Raw genomic sequence first — 17872 nt, forward strand, 5'->3', positions numbered from 1 at the left:
ATCCTTATTGCTCAGGAAAAGGATTCTGTCATCCAATATAAATGGTTACCCAAGAAGGGCAAAATGGCTCACACGTATTGTGCTCCCCAAGCTCTCCTTACATGCTTAAAGCAACAGCATTGCAGATTTACAAGTAGATGCAGCTCTGCACTCACAGGAGATAGGAACAAATTATAGTCAGGCGGTTTCATTTATGTTAAATTAAAAAAAGAAGTTGATTCATCACGTCGCATCTCTTGTTAATGAAGAAGAGTCTTTTTCAGGTATGATCTGGTTCATTTGAAACTATAGGTGTCTAAGAAGTCTAATAAAAGTCAAGTTGCAATGGAAATACAAGTCAAACGTGAAAATATAATTTTATTGATATAGCACCAAAAGACAACAACAGTTGCCTCAAGGTAAGAAAACAAAAAATATCATTGTTGTCGTGTCACTATGCCATTGTGTTTAAAATGTTTTTATCAGAAATTGCAGTTTCCCATTTCCACAGGCTTAATAGCCGACTGGCATGCATGACCACTGGGCCTAAACTAACGCCCCATCAAATATTGTGAATTTCTACATTGTAAGATGTTTTATAAGCATGAGCTACAGCACTAGCTGATGTATATTATCAGCCAGCTGTTGCCCTTAACTGTTAATGATGCAGCCAGTCAGACTGTGTAATCTAGGGAGGGAAAAAACATTTGCATTATGTGATGGAAAATATCAAAGTGACGTAATCAGAAACATTTAAAATCCATTCCAAATGATTTTTTAAAGGCTTTTACCTTTGACATGTTAAAATACCACAACTATTATTCTCTCCAAAAAGACCGGATCCTTTGGTCACATTTACACCATTCACATAAGAGTATCTGTTTAAGATTCAGTTAACTTTCATTTAATTGTATTTGGAAGCAATTTCATCTAATAAAACACCTTAGACCTCATTACTAAATCCAATCACTTGTGAGGGAGAAAGTATTTCTTCAATCCAGACTGTGACTCTCATTCTGCTGGTTCACTCTGGCATCTCTCCCTCTTATCAATTGTTATTCAAAGGGAAAGTTCATCTTCAATCACTGAACCAATGATATTGTATTAGCAGCTACACTATAAATGAAATGGGTAATATGCTGTGAGAAACACTGAAAGATGAACACCCCAGCCCTTCCATACCAGTCCAATGTTATACTCCCTTTCACCCCAATTCCAATTTATCAACTCTAGACTTTTTGTCACCTTTAAATTGGATTTGGCTGGTGAGAGCACATTATAATTCATTCTGGCTGAGGCCGTGTTTCACAAGGTTGCAACACTGTACTTCCTTTCCAGAGTGACATACAAACAGCTCTACAAATGTAGGGCAACTAAAATACTAATTAAGCCCAATCATCTTACAATCCACAGGCATTACTGTGCTGTAAACAACACTGTCAGTGTTTCATGATTACAAAAGTGCAATTCAAAAGCAGTCTATTTCTGCTTACTCCGTGCCCTGGGACATCAATGGAGATACACATTCATTAATAGTCTCCTTCAACATTACGAGTAATGTATTTATTTCTCTCATATCATTTTTTCCCCGTGTTCAGTCAAACAGCGTGCTTGCAGGCAGGGGCAATTTTGAATGCTCCAAATTTTAAAAATTAATGAATAAGACTCTTGTAATATAATCTGCCTAAGACGTCTTTATCTCATTATCTAATCATCACAAGCATTTTCCCTGTGAGTATTACTTACCTTTTTTGTCCCCAAAGAAGAGAGTTTGTTGTGCAGGGTTTGACCACTGGAGGGAAGTGTTATCATTGTAATCCACACGACAGGTCATGTTGGCTGTGGCCCCCTCCACCACCGTCACATTCTGAGTTATGGGGATCTGACCCAGGATACCTGTAGGATTATAAAACACAGTTTGAGGTCATGGTTATGACATGAATAGATTGCTGTATTGGGCTAGTTTTTACTGTCCTTTCACAGAATCACGTTAATGTACCATTTCAGGCTTGACACCTTGCAAACTTAATGTTCTGTCATATTGCCCAGTTCCATTAACGTCTTCATTACATCACAGTAAACCAAAGATAGCTTAATGGGAGCCTGGTTGTCATGGTCCCCAGACTTTGACAGCTGTAGAAGACAGTGATGTTTTATCGTGGAAACAATGGTAGGTTTTAATCTCCCAAAGTGCTTTCCTTGCTTCCTTATTGCTGGGCTCTAATTGGTAGCATGGCCTAATTAGAGGTAGTCATGTTCTGCTGTAGAGTGTATAGCTGCAGCTGGGTGGTAAATTGACACATAATCCTAGACACCGTGGGCCTTCGATCCGAGTGACTGCCGTGCCCTGAAACAGCCGCTCGTCACAGTGTGTAGAAGACATCCAAATGAGGCCTAATCACTCAGCCTTGCTGGATTTTACCTTCTTATTCCACATTTGTACTTGTCGTCTCAGCATAGTCCCCTAATTACATTGCAGACGCATTTCTATCCCGCCTGTGTTTTATTGAACTCTGCCAAGCTTCAGAAACAGATGTCTAAAACAATACTCCTTCGTAGGGAATTGTGATAAGACAAAGTGTAGGCTAATATGAGCCTGAGCAGGCTAGACCCTTAAAGGATAAATTGTGTTAAAGCAATAAAGCTTTCAAGTTCATGCTTGAAACTAATGTACCACCTTTTCCTGGATACATTTCACTGTCTAAAAGCTAATCTTTTCACATTTTTTTCTCTTGATTTTACACGTCTGCTTTGGTTTCCATTAGTACAGTAATGTGCCTGAATTTGAAGGTGACATTGTCTCTCCCAGGTACAGTTCACCACAGGGACATTTCAACTACGGGAGCAGCTGTCTGCCTCATTAGTCCAGCTCACACATGGGAGCAGAGAAGGCTGGGACAGCCATAGGTCTGTGGACCTTCCTTGACCTCGATTGTCCTGATGGAGACTATTGTCAGAAAGAGGTGAAGGTGAGGCTGACTATAAATAGTAATAGGAAAATATTCCAAATTACACACATTACATATACACCATATACATCAGCCACGGCAGTAAAATCACTGACAGGTGAGGTGAATAACACTGATAATGCTGTTGCAATGCAATGTTGTTATAGAAAACCTTAGTTGCTTGGATTCATGTGGATGTTAACTTGACGCATCCTGCATAAAGTCTGTTGCAGAAAAAGCAATGGCACATCAGTCTCCACCAGCAGTGCTCCACCCTCTAATCGACAGGATCTAAAGGTCCTGCTACCAATATTCCAGTGCTGGAGACCACATGATACCCCCACAGCTCTTGTGTCCATTCTGATAGGAGCACCAGTTGTTTTAACAACAAGAAAGGGACCAACGCAATAGCACACATTTGCTGATTTTAATATTGTGGCAGTGGCTTTATTGATCAACTACCTGCTCACTGCTCAATCAGTAACACTTCTCAAAATGCTTTTTAAAACGCTTTCTTTGATATTTGTACAGATTTATCATTTATTATTGGCTTTTATCATCTATTATTACTGTGATTTGCTGCATCATTTAATCTCATCATCATTATTATTATTGCTCCAATTACTAATGAAATGTGACTTAAAAATGCCATCATCACAATAATTCAAATGCAGCTGGGTAGAAAATGCTGATGCAAATACATTGTGTGGGGGGTACCATGTGGAGGTGTTGTTGTCAGTTTCTGCTTAGCTTTTTTTTTCTTCATACAATCTCCTCGGTAGCTTTGCTGCATGTCTCCAGAGTATACTGTTCACTATTCACAGAGAATGCTATAAAAATAGGTAAAAACCCAAACAGTAATAAATATCACTGTCAGTCCCTCAGGTTTTACCCCAGTTCGAGTCATAAAAAACCCCTAAAATTTCTTTTAATTATGCCTGTCAAGCCAATAAAGGCTTTTCACATATTCAGAGGTATGGCTATACTGTGAATATTGTTTTTGGTGATGTTTTCATGGTTCAGGTGCACTGGAGCTAACTGATCTTTACTTAATAAATTCATGAAATTCCACTGTCTTGACATTCTGTAGGAGTCTAGAGTGAGAAAATGCTGTCCTTTCTGAGGAAACATAATCCCCAGTGCCAGCTACAGAGTGTATATCATTTCTTCTTCTTCTTCTTTTTTTCTTTTTTGAGATTGTGAGTGGAGGGCGGCTGGCTTTAATTCTACAGAACAGTGGCAAACAATATTCTAGAAAGTCAATGAATCACAAACCGCTAAAAGGATACTACACTGTCCTGTGCAACCATGTACACTAACCTTTAAAGAAGCATAGTTCAGCAGCATACTGCAGGTGCACAGAGGTGTGTGTAACAACATGTATCCATGAAGGATTTTAAAGGTAAGGTAGGGAGAATAATTAAGCATTCTTGTAATTACCTTATTATAACCGTCTTCAAAAACATGCAAGAATTTAGATACTGTTCAATTAATATCTGTTAAAGCCTGCAATAGGCTATTTCTGAAGAATTTTAGCACGTTACAGCTGACAAAACACAGGTCTAAATAAATAAGTAATGGCTGAACTGCAGTTAGCTGTTTCAGTTTCAGGATCCTGGTACGTTGAGGCATACTGTCTCAGCCATACTCTTATGGTGTGATGACAGTGATAATACTGCTTTCCCTTCTACTAAAATCCCATCATTTTAATAGCATCTGCTAAAGTTAAAGAATGAGTGGAACAAGGCATAAAATATATGGCACAATGAAAAATGCGATGTGCATTTTGTACTTAAGGTAATAAAGTCTGGTGACCTTGTAATCGCAGCTTCCACTTGAGTAGAGGTAAAATGATCGGTGTGCAGGGTCTTTTCTAATGACTACTGCACTGTTGAAGTGGACAGACAGATGCCTAATCGAACATCTCCCTAAGAAGAACACAGGCACACACTGGGAAAAAAGTACAAGCTACATCGACGTGAATCTTCATAGTATCAGATTATGCTTTGTAGATAAACACCGTTACAAGCACAAAGGCTGTATTCGCTTTTCTTTGATGGAAATAAGAAACAGAGTGATATAATTATTGGAGCCCTTTAAAAAAAACTGTAGCTTCAGAGCATTTAGTTATTTAGAAGAATGACTATATGAAGTGGGAAGTGAAATAAAGACAGAGAATTATTTTTAAACAGCAGAAGCTTTCATAACATTTTTTTCAAAGGTACAGGTTTATTGGAGTCAAATTCTAAAAAGTCCAGTAGTCTGTCTGTCTGTCAAGTATTATCTGTCTCCAAATGAATGAAAGAAAAGATATTGAGAAAAGTAAGCAAGGATGTGTAGTTTGTGTTGAGTCATGGCTGTATTTCCCAGTGAATGAAAACAAACTGTAGAAGTAATAGAGGTATTAAGGTTGTCTGCTCTCCTGATGATCCAAGACGACTCTGTGAAGTGCAGTGATGAAATGAGGAATAAGCCTGCACTTTTGCAAGATGTTTTGGGGGAGGATAGGCCATCCTTTAAACACAACGTTTTTCACCTCTGCAGGCTAAAGAACTTCAATACTGGGCATTGCTATATCCTTTTTTCAGTGGTTAGGTGTATTATACTGAAAAAGAGGGGGATAGTTATTTTCAGGCAGTTGACAGCTTGCACATATTCACAGCAGACAGGATGCAACCTGCCTGCCGTGACAGTGAATAGGTGAGGATTGAGTGACCCAAGATGTCTTGATGAAACTAACTGCTGCCCTGTGATACATGAATACCATTAATGTTTGCTTTTTCAAGCTGGATACTCTGCTTCTTTATGTGAGAATACCATGGAGTGCTAAAGTTAACAAACAAAAAAAGTCAATATCTGATGTCATGGGTGCTTCTCGCTCCCCCGCTTTCCAATCCAGCCTCCCTACAGCTCTGCAGAAAGGGAGGTTAAGATTAAAAACATAAAATAATGAAACCTTAACTGAGTGAACCCATTTCACTCAAAATTTATTATATTAAAGTCCAAGATTTTATTGTTTTGCCATAGTGACCTTGCTTTAATTAAAAATATCTCTAAGGCATCAGTCTGCTTATGGGCCTACCTCTTAAACTACAGTTGGTCCCTTGGTAGCCCTTTCCCATTTTGCAATATAGCTTTTATATATATATATATATATATATATATATATATATATATATATATATATATATATTTGCGATCATGTGGATCTGCTAGCTATATATATATATATATATATATATATATATATATATATATATATATATATATATTTGTGCTGAAGCGAAGAGGCCACTCGAGTAAAAGCTGAAACCGGGAATATCACCATGAGCCAAGAGCTTATGGTCCACATTCAGGTGGGCCACCAGGACACTGATCATCACTCACAATGTCAGCAAACACAAGATTAGTCAAGTTGTTTGCTGTGCTTCACACAGTCAGAATGCTGCTGACACATCTCTCAACCATGGCATTAACTTTCATGCAGAATCAAGTGACACTGCCTCATGAATCAAATATTTACCTGCACAGCTAAAATTAGGTAGAAATGTAAATGGGGAGAGAGGATAGCGTCTTCGTTGTAAACACAAATATTTGATGATTAGATTTTAAAGCGGAACCAAAGGAACAGATGTCTGCTGAAACACAGGCTGGATGCAAGTACTTCTCATCTCTATGAGGGATGAGGTCTGTACAGCAGGTGTAGAGTACAAATATGAATACAGATGTGCAGAATGGCTGGCTGTTGAGTGTACATTAGCAATAAACTATTTCATTTCATCTCAGCCAGCCTCTTTTCATGCTGTTATCAGAATGCAGCTCAGACCAGACCATAGCCTGATGGAATCTCAGTCTGACAATATTAGAAGCCAAGAATATGATACTTAGGTTATTGATTCTGCAAGTCTTGTGATCTGGGTGGGTATCTAGAAAATGTGAATATGAGAAAGATAGTCTTTGTGACTATACTTAAATAGAGGATTAAGACGGTTCACTGATGAATGTAAATTGAGCCCTTTATCACTATTTCTGTAGATTTCGTTTTACTGTTTTGATATAATACTCATGGAAAATCATGACATGCTTAGAAACTAGGTCAGAAAACCAAATCATTGGAGAACAGTGCTGCATATATAATTTCACTGATTCGTCTAACGACCACTGATCCAGGCCATAAGGTGAAAAAGCCTAGAAACGTCTCTGTCTGGGAGAACAGAGAGTTGGTGGAGGAAGAATGAGCCATACCACCCCAAAAGCCTTTCTCAGTTTCAGCTGACTGCACCAAATAATGGAAAGCAGTGCCTTGATGAATGGCTGGAGAGCAGTCAAGCACACCACTGCAGAATAAACTATAAACTGCAGGCAGGATAAAAAGAAAACAAATAACTCCGGAAAAAAAAACAGTGGCAAAAATGCCTCCATTCATTAAGAAATGAAAACAAGTATTCATTTTCATATAAACGGCAGTTATCAAGCCATAAGTTCACCTCTGGTGCTTGATTTTACAAGAACTTCTTTGCAAATAGAGGTTTTAGGGGTTCTGAGCACCCCACTGCATACTAATGAGACACAGTAACTTTGCAGAGTGATGTCAGTAACAAAATGCTATGTAAGAGTTTGTCTACAAATCACACGGATTTATGGTGAGAACTGAATGTATGCTGTAGACAGTGTTGGGAAGGTTACTTTTAAAATGTATTCCATTACAGAATACAGAATACATGCCCCAAAATGTATTCTGTAACGTATTCCGTTACGTTACTCAATGAGAGTAACGTATTCTGAATACTTTGGATTACTTAATATATTATCATGCTGTTTACAACTACATGAATGTACTATTGCTGTGTGATTTATTACTGTTACTGAAGGTCCGCGGCTCCGAACCGTAGTAAAGGGACCTCTGGCTAATACGGTGGGTTACGTGTCGGGCTCGTAGCCGAAAACTAGCTTTACTTTGTTGTCTGGGTCAACTTTGCTAGCGAGAGACAGAGAGAGGCGTTGAAAGGCTGCTCCAACGGAACTTATTGTTTTTGGAGGAAAACACGAACACGGTGTACAGTCGAGTCTTAATAGCTTACTTATTAAGCCGGTAGCATTCTGCCTATTAGCTTAGCACAACAACAACAACAGGCGCTCTCTCACCCAGGAAACACGCAGAGAGAGAGCGGCACCCTGTAACCATGGCAACCGTAACGCTGCCACCTGGAACAACAGAACGTAGCTGTCAAACAAAACCCAAACAGTCCTGACCCGCCACAATATGAAACAGGGAAGTACCGCCGTGTAAACCATTTATTTCAACAAAGTAACTGTATTCTAAATACCACCTTTTTAAACGGTAACTGTAACGGAATACAGTTACTCATATTTTGTATTTTAAATACGTAACGGCGGTACATGTATTCCGTTACTCCCCAACACTGGCTGTAGATGATCTAATTATGCATATATCTATATTTTAAGTGTTTGATCATTCAGACATCAACATATTATAATTATAAAATTGCTATAAAACAAAAATGGAAACATTTGTTTGCTGCTATTCAAAAGGTCAAATTAAATGATGTTGGATGGATAGACAGATAATCAGATAGATAAATAGACAGATGTTAAATAAAACCTAAATCTCATTGTAAGCTTATGTTATTTAACTAGACAATATACTCTTGGGAACATAGTAATTAATGCTTGTCACTTGACAAAATTGTAATTAATTGCCTAAGTCTAAACTGCGTGGCCTATATGCCGCCATGTTGAGAGAGAAAAGGAAGTTTCATATCCGCAGTGTAAAAATATTCCATTTAATTAAAAGCTGTGAAGACCTCTTGTGGGGTGTATTTGGTGGTGGAAAGAACAAAAAAATAACAGCTTGCTGTCTCTTGCACAAGACGAATACAGGCAGCTCCCGGGTCAGTGTGAAGGTTTAGAAAAACATTGTGATAGTAACATCCTATAAGGTTCTCTTTAACTTGCTTTGGAAAATCTTTTCATCCTCATCTTAGCAAAATCTCCACATAAATGAATACATGCTGTCATAAATACCCCGTCACAGCAGTGAACCTGAAATTTTACCTACTAAATTCTTCAAAGAGGTCACAGAGGTGATTTCACCAACTATATTCTTTGTTGTAAATAACTCAGTGACTAATGGTTTTGTCACATATTTTACAATCCAGTCTGGCTCCTTTAAAGACACCCAGCCTTGATTTAAACCTCCTTACTAACCTTGCTTTTATCTCGATGATTATGGAGAAAATCCTTTCATGGCAATTCTTGGTGATGATAAAAACAGATATTCCGTTAAGATGTGTGTTTTTCACGAAACATCAAGGAAACACATTTGAAAAAAGACCCCTCAAAAATTCCACTCAAAGTTATGAATCATTTAATTTGAGAGAAGGTACAGATGAAAGGTGTCTCTGAGAGTAGCAAAAATAGAAATGAAAATGTTTTCTTTTAGTGACCTTGATTCCTGTGCAGGTAGGGTACATTACAGCATAACTACAGGACCTGTCTCACGCTCGTCTTTACAGTCTTTAAGATCTTTCATAACAGTGTGTGTTTTATTTGAAAATGTATTTAATGCTGCAATTAAGTCAGAAAGAAATGCTATTTTCAGGATTGAAAGCATGAAAAGGCTAAATGGGAACTGAAGGTTTTAACTAACAGTGTGTAAATGTTAAATAAAATTATGTTGTAGGTCAAAACTTGAAAAGCAAACCTGTTTCAGACATTTTGGCAGCCATTCCCTTCTTTTTCCTTTCTTTCTCTTTTTTTTTGATTGATGATAAGATTTTGTTCCTAACTTCTGCATCAAGGTCTTGCCCAAGCTACATTCTCTGAACTTTTGGCCTCTTAGGAGTCAGAGTGCAGCTTTAGTAGCACAGGCACTGCTCTTGGCAGTTGCTAAGACCAGGCTCAAGATGAAAGATGACTGGATTTCCCTGTTAGGACACCTAGGCTCTGAGGTGTCCTGCCATACAAGCTCAGACTGTTAAATCAGTGTCATACTTTAACATCACTTCCGAAATCTCCTCTCAACCAAATACATATACATATATATGTATGTATATGTATACATATATATATATATATATATATATATATATACACATATACATATATATATATATATATATATATATATATATATATATATATATATATATATATATATTGAATTTGTCATTTCTTAAAATTATAAATATACATTTTAACTCAAACGTACAGTTTTTAAATTTAATGTTGCTGAAACAACAAAGGGATAAAATAATACATCTATCTGATTGAGAAATCACTCATCTTTGGAATAGAGAGTTTATTACAGAGAAATGGCTCTTTCCAAAATAAAAGCTATACTATACGCTTCTTCTGGGGTATATTCTCAGCAGCATATTAACACATATCAGGTCCCCATAAGGAGAATCATGTGCTAACAGCTGTCTAAATGACTCGGGTAAAGTTTGTAGCATGCGTGCTTGTTGTTTTTGTCTGCTTCCACTTGTCTTTGCACTAGGATGCTGTCAGAGTAAATGTGCAGTCATATTCGTTGTGTTCCCACTAGTGCTGTCAGCGTTAATCTGAAATGACGTTAACGCCACAACACGGCAAATCTCCGTTAACAAGCTACCGCGGATCGCCCCGTGCGTGGGGCTGAACGGCGTCGAGCAAACTGCGCTAACACAGTAGTTCCCACCCATGTAATTGAGCATTGCATGACACATCCAACATACTATTTTACTTTTGTCCATGATGCGCTCACCTTCAGGGTCATACTTCACATGAAAACCAAAATAGTTCCAAAGGCCAGATCTGAATGAGGGTGGGGGAGGTTCAATTTGCCATGTTGCAAGGAGCTTAGCTTCTGTCTGCTAGCTTCTGTCTGCTAGCTTGTGCTGCGCTCAGTGGAGCTGCGCTTGACAGTGCAGCCTAGGCGGAGTAGTCGAGCGCAGATCCACTGAGCGCTCAACACAGACAGCATCGTCAGAAGAAAAGTTGATAAAATAAATAAAATTTTTTGTATTGTTCGATACATATGCGTACCAAACCGAAAGCACTGTAAAGCACAGTTCAATATCGATACGAGTATCGTTGCACCCCTAATATATAGCTCAATCATATTGGAAAACCTCTTTCGTATTGTCTATCCCAATGAAGCATTTCTCTCTCAGACCAGATACCTTGTGGTTCCTAGAGTTTCCAAATGTTGGATGGAAGACAAAACATTTAGGTTTAAAACTTTGCATTTTAAAAAATAAAACTTGTGCTTAGGACTGACTGAGGATGAATGACCCTTAACTATCTGTGTTTCCATTAGGGAGACCAGGGTCTAAAGAAAACTGTTATGTGATGGCTGTGTGCAGGCAGAAGAAGGACCCAAAGTGCAGACTCCGGAGACAAAACTTAAACTCAAAACCGCTTTAATGTAAAACTCAAATATAACATAACTGGAAATATCAAAATAAACTTACACCGAAGGACTGAAAAAACACACAGCTAAATAAACGGTAGATCGCGACAATGACAAACTGAAACACAGGGCTTAAATACATAGAGGGAGCAATCAGGGAATGGACAACAGGAGGGAAACACAGCTGGGGCAAATCAGAACTGACGAGACAAGGAAGCGTAAACTGAACACACTGAGATAAGACAGAGACCTTCAAAGTAAAACAGGAAACACATAACACAGACTGAACAAAAGACACAGACTCACATGCAGGCACTACAACAGAGGGAACAGAGATGTGGGACCAGGGCAGACACAGACACTGACTGGACACGGGGATATAGCAGACAGGGGAGACAGCAACTAAGGATTACACAGAGACAAACCATAAGACATGACTAACGAAAACCCAAAGACTAGAAATTATAAATAATATAATAAACTCAAAACCCCTGGGTCAACGACCCAGGCATCCTAACAGTATCCCCCCCTAAAGGGCTGGCTCCCTTCAGCCCAACCCGAAACACCAAAACAAAAAACAACCCAACCAGGGTGGGCGGCGGGGGAACAGGATGGAGGGACCGAAACGAAACAAACACACGGAGCCAGAGAAAAAAAAATACAGGGAGCAAAAGCCCAAAACAACAGAACAAAACAACAGCACTGCGGCCCAGCAACAGTCCAAAAGAAAACAGACAAAAAGCCCATGAAAGGCGCAGAAGCCCAGGTACCAGTCTCGAAAAGGTTCAGGAGGCCGGCCCGGAGGCAGACGGCACAACAGTCCAAACCCGGGCAGTTCAGGGGGGCGGCCCGGAGGCAGGCGGCCCAAGAGCCAAGAGGACAGTTCAGGGGGCCGGGCAGGCGGGAGGCACCGGCGGCGACCGAGCAGGTCAGGAGGCCGGCCGGGCGGGAGGCACCGGCGGCAACGCAGGTCAGGGGGCCGTCCGTGATGGCAATGATGTCCAGTCATCGGCCCGGAAAGTGGCCGAACAGGCTGGACAGGACAAGCAGGCCAGACAGAACGTGCAGGCCGGACAGGCCGGACAGGACGAGCAGGCCGGACAGGACGTGCAGGCCGGACAGGACGTGCAGGCCGGACAGGACGTGCAGGACGAGCAGGCCGGACAGGACGTGCAGGCCGGACAGGACGTGCAGGACGAGCAGGCCGGACAGGACCAGACGGCATGGGGACCTCAGGCGCAGACGAAGATAGACTGAGTGAGGCAGGACCAGGCGACGCCGAAGGCGAAGACACGGAGGCCGGACCAGGCGACGCAGAGGCTGAAGCTGAACCTGGACCAGACGAGGGCGAAGACACGGAGGCCGGACCAGGCGACGCAGAGGCTGAAGCTGAACCTGGACCAGACGAGGGCGAAGACTCGGAGGCCGGACCAGGCGAGGGCGAAGACGAGGGCGAAGACTCGGAGGCCGGACCAGGCGAGGGCGAAGACTCGGAGGCCGGACCAGGCGAGGGCGGCGCTGCAGGCGACGCAGGTCGCTGGACGGGCCCCTCGGACCCTCCAGCGGGAACAGGCGGCGGGACGGGCCCCTCGGACCCTCCAGCGGGAACAGGCGGCGGGACGGGCCCCTCGGACCCTCCAGCGGGAACAGTCGGCTGGACGGGCCCCTCGGACCCTCCAGCGGGAACAGGAGGCTGGATGGGCCCCTCGGACCCTCCAGCGGAGGCAGGAGGCTGGACGGGCCCCTCGGGCCCCTCCAGCGGAAACAGGCGGCGGGCCCGTCCAGCCGCCGGACGGGCCCCTCGGACCCTCCAGCGGAAACAGGCGGCTGGACGGGCCCCTCGGACCCTCCAGCGGGAGCAGGAGGCTGGACGGGCCCCTCGGACCCTCCAGCGGGAACAGGCGGCTGAAGCGGTCCCTCGGACCCTCCAGCGGAGGCAGGAGACTGGACGGGCCCCTCGGACCCTCCAGCGGGAACAGGCGGCTGGACGGGGCCCTCGGACCCTCCAGCGGGAACAGGCGGCTGGACGGGGCCCTCGGACCCTCCAGCGGGAACAGGCGGCTGAAGCGGTCCCTCGGACCCTCCAGCGGAGGCAGGAGGCTGGACGGGCCCCTCGGACCCTCCAGCGAAAACAGGCGGCTGAAGCGGTCCCTCGGACCCTCCAGCCGAAACAGGCAGCTGAAGCGGTCCCTCGGACCCTCCAGCGGAGGCAGGAGGCTGGACGGGCCACTCGGCCCCTCCAGTGGAGACTGAAGACGGCTGGAGTGGTTCTCCAGAACCCCCAGCGGGACCAACAGATGAAGTGGGTGTGATGCCAGAATGTCCAGAGTCAGAATGCTCAAATGGAGCATACAATAAACAGTCACCGTCTCCCCCGAGAGGAGTTTGCTCAACCGTCCTGGAGTGGCGGCGGCCTGAACGCCGTTTCCTTCGGGATGAGGAAACAGGAACCGGTGGAGAAAAGGAAACCTCCTCCTCATCCTCTGACCACATAGCCGCCAGGAAAAAGGCAGGCGAACGGGGACCCGGCTGGTGTGGGGAGGGAGAGGAAGTCCGTGGCAGTGTTGAGACAGGTGGAGAGTGTGTGTTGTCCTGGGGCAGCGGTTGGGAAGATGTAGTGAGTGAGAGAGCAAGCTCACCAGCCTTGACTTGCTCTCTCCAGGCAGTAATGGTGCCATCCAACTTAGTGTCCTTAGCAAACTGAGAGAGCTGAGGGTTATGATGAATGATGGCATCTACTGCACTTAGCCCGACTGCCATAGTCCGTAAATCCTGTGACTGGGCAATGCGGTCGAGCAGACTCACCATCCGCATCATCTCGCCGTTTAACTCCGAGGAAAAAGAGTCTGCGGGGTCCATGTTCTGGTCGCGATCTTCTGTTATGTGATGGCTGTGTGCAGGCAGAAGAAGGACCCAAAGTGCAGACTCCGGAGACAAAACGTAAACTCAAAACCGCTTTAATGTAAAACTCAAATATAACATAACTGGAAATATCAAAATAAACTTACACCGAAGGACCGAAAAAACACACAGCTAAATAAACGGTAGATCGCGACAATGACAAACTGAAACACAGGGCTTAAATACATAGAGGGAGCAATCAGGGAATGGACAACAGGAGGGAAACACAGCTGGGGCAAATCAGAACTGACGAGACAAGGAAGCGTAAACTGAACACACTGAGATAAGACAGAGACCTTCAAAGTAAAACAGGAAACACATAACACAGACTGAACAAAAGACACAGACTCACATGCAGGCACTACAACAGAGGGAACAGAGATGTGGGACCAGGGCAGACACAGACACTGACTGGACACGGGGATATAGCAGACAGGGGAGACAGCAACTAAGGATTACACAGAGACAAACCATAAGACATGACTAACGAAAACCCAAAGACTAGAAATTATAAATAATATAATAAACTCAAAACCCCTGGGTCAACGACCCAGGCATCCTAACAAAAACTCCAGAGAGAATCTTATCCTAGGGTACTCATCTTTTCTCTCTCTGCTTTCTTCCAAACCCAACTGGTCAATTCAACCTGAGGCTGGTTCTACTTCCGGGTTCTTCCTGCTAAAAGGGAGTTTTAACTCTGACCGTCACTGGATGCTTGGTCAATGATTTTCTTGTTAATATGTAGTTTAAACTATGCTGTGCCTGATCTCTGTTGAACAACGGCACTAAGCTGGGCAAATGTGAGTAAGGATAAGATCGCAGGAAAGCAAAGATCAGAGTGTAAAGTTTTGTGGGTAATTTTATTCTGTCTGAAATATTGAACTCAAATACATTACAATTACAATTACATTACATTACAAATACATTTGCAATAAGGACAAACACTAAAAATGAAATTGCATGCCTTTCAGTTGCAAACTGGTCACTGTGCCTCTTGAGTAAACCCTCTTCTTGAGCCCCCAGAAGAAGGTTTTGCACTGGTTCAAACAAATGATGAATCTGGACCCAGGAGTAAAAAATAATAATTTTAAAAGATTAGTTTTTGTTTGTCAACTGACTCCATATAAAGTGCAGAGAACCAGTACCAATCATCCTCAGTAGTTTTTTAAGGAACAAGGCATGTAGGTTACTCTGATCTACTCTTTTAAGTAGATGGACTTAATGAGATGTGGAGGCCATCTGCAACAGTAAACCTTGTTCTTCAAGTTGCTTGAAAGACACAATTATGCCACGTCACATGGTGGATGGTCAACCGCCATGGCCTAAAGGTTTGCACAGTATTGTAAAAGACTTGACAGACCTACTAGGCCTGGCACAGGTGTACTTTATTTGATCTTCCTCACTCTTGTCTTTTGAACTTTATAATTACTAAATGACATGACACAAAAATGAACAGATTGTTGAACCCTACACTTTCACTCAGCATCATTAACAGGACACTGTCAGACATATGTAGTACTAAAGAGCCAGACTAGATTCAAGAGTGATGGTCTCAGCTCAAAAAGATATAATCATGCCCGAGGATATCTGTCTCAAGCTGTCCAGATAATGGTTGCCTGTCACATTATTCTCCAGCATGGTATTGATATTATTGTTTAGTACAGCATTTATGTAGTCTCCCTTCTAAAACGAAAAACAGCCCTCCCTCAAGCTGAAGGAAGTGGATTTTATTAAAGCTAACTATATGGTAAAAGGCTATTGAAACTGAAGACAAACAGGCCTTATTTCTGCAGCACTGAAACTAGTTAGTTTGAAATCTATTAAAGAATGCAATCTCTACTGTACTAATCCGCTAAAATATGTCAATTTAGAGTCTGTAGTGCAAAATGAAAAGCATCTCATTAAATTTCAATGTGTAAATTAGTATAATAATGTAACCATGATAATAATGACGGTATAATGAGGAGATCTGACAAAATTTTTAAAACAAGAGCAGCTTCTGTTATAAATGGCAGCTCTGCCTGCAGCTAATCTACTGGTTAGAAATAGATTACATAACTGTACATTTGCTGCACATCAATATTCCATATTCTGTTTTCTTTTCTTTTTTTTTTTGTTATTTGAGTGCATTAACACACACTTTTAAAGGATTATTATGATAATTATAAAGTATATTTTAACCTGCAGCAGGTCAGTTTTCTTCTTGAGCACTCACAGCATTTCCATCTTCATCTGTCCATGTGAACATTTTAATGGATTGTTGATGGATGTGTTGTTAAACAAGCATACGTTTCTATCTCTCACTCTAACACGACCTGATTTGGTTTTCAAACAAAAATTTGTTTCTTTAATTTGCTGTTTAGTTTGGCAGCAAAGCTACATTGGAAAAGAGTGTGGGCTGGGTTAAAATACAACAGTTCACAACAATAACCCTAGACATGGAAAGATGACTGACACTGGTCTCACTATGGCACAACCAGTGCATTAAAGCACCAACCCCAAAAGACACTCTCTGTAATGCCAGCAGTTTTGACAAAACTGTAGTATATGTCAGTCTGGGAATAAGAATGAGCTTGCACAGCCCAGCACAAGTCCTGGAGGCATAATGCTAACACTGATTGTACACAAGAAAACCCCAGATGAGTTCTTCCTCCTCTTTGTGTGGGTTTTCACAAGATACATAACAGATCAGGGTTGTCCCTCGGATGGTTTCTATTGACAATTCCAAGGAAATTCCATTTAAACAAGATGACACATCTTTGAAAGGGAGAAAAAAAAGAGGCTTTACAGGCAAGTGTGTTGTTGTCAGAGCTCAATTATTCTGGTCTAAAGAGATTTTGTCCACACAATATCCACCATGGTCCGTTCCATATTTGTTACTGTTTGCTTCTATACTTGCACAAGCACACTGAGGTAACTTCAAGCTCAATTGTGGGAAACTGAATGATAGAACTGCTTAGATTGCTTAGAAAGCTGATAGTGTATTAGTTAATTATGCATCATAACCCTTCTCAGCTATGTGAAACATGTCAAGAAGATTTTCAGCCTGATTTGTGCTAAATTCACACAGACCATTATGGGCTTGTTCCCCCTCTCTTTAGTCAGTTTCCAGTATAACATTTGAGGTGTGAGGAAGTGTAGTTCTACAAAAAGCCAAGATACTGCACATAGGCATTTAACAAAGGACCCGAGCTTGAAGAAGACACCCTCACAACACAGTAGTGTGTGGATTACTTAAATGAATGCAATGTGCAAACATAGAAGTAATGTAAACACCATGCTCATCACATCTATGTTTTAATATCAGTATCTTTGCAGACACACTCATTACCTACCTTTAACTGTTTTTCCTAAAACAAACGCTATGGAATAACATGATAATGAGAAAAGATAAGACAAGCTGTAGTTTACTGCTAAAGTAAGCCCATGAGATCTGATTTTTTGCCGAGTGACCTTTCCCGAACACGGGCAAAAACATGTTTGATATGATTTAAATCTGACTAAAAGGTCACATCGTTCACACAAAAGAATCACTTACACTGACAGTGTAATTTAAGTCGATATGACAACCACATAAATGCATACCATGCTTATTATAAACGTACTGATCTGAGGAATTGAATTGAAGAAA

At 41.9% G+C, this 17872-nt stretch overlaps 1 protein-coding gene across 1 annotated transcript in view; it reads right to left on the reverse strand.

Annotated features, from left to right (window-relative positions):
* Positions 1 to 17872, reverse strand: part of LOC146503678 (cell adhesion molecule 2-like) — a 166001-nt gene that overhangs the window by 24796 nt on the left and 123333 nt on the right. The window contains exon 4 of the mRNA XM_085184324.1: positions 1726 to 1875. Coding sequence (XP_085040450.1) covers positions 1726 to 1875 — 150 coding nt within the window. The remainder of the gene's footprint in view (positions 1 to 1725; positions 1876 to 17872) is intronic.

This window comes from Neolamprologus multifasciatus, chromosome 14, assembly GCF_963576455.1.
Source record: "Neolamprologus multifasciatus chromosome 14, fNeoMul1.2, whole genome shotgun sequence".
Classification (NCBI taxonomy): Eukaryota; Metazoa; Chordata; class Actinopteri; order Cichliformes; family Cichlidae; genus Neolamprologus; species Neolamprologus multifasciatus.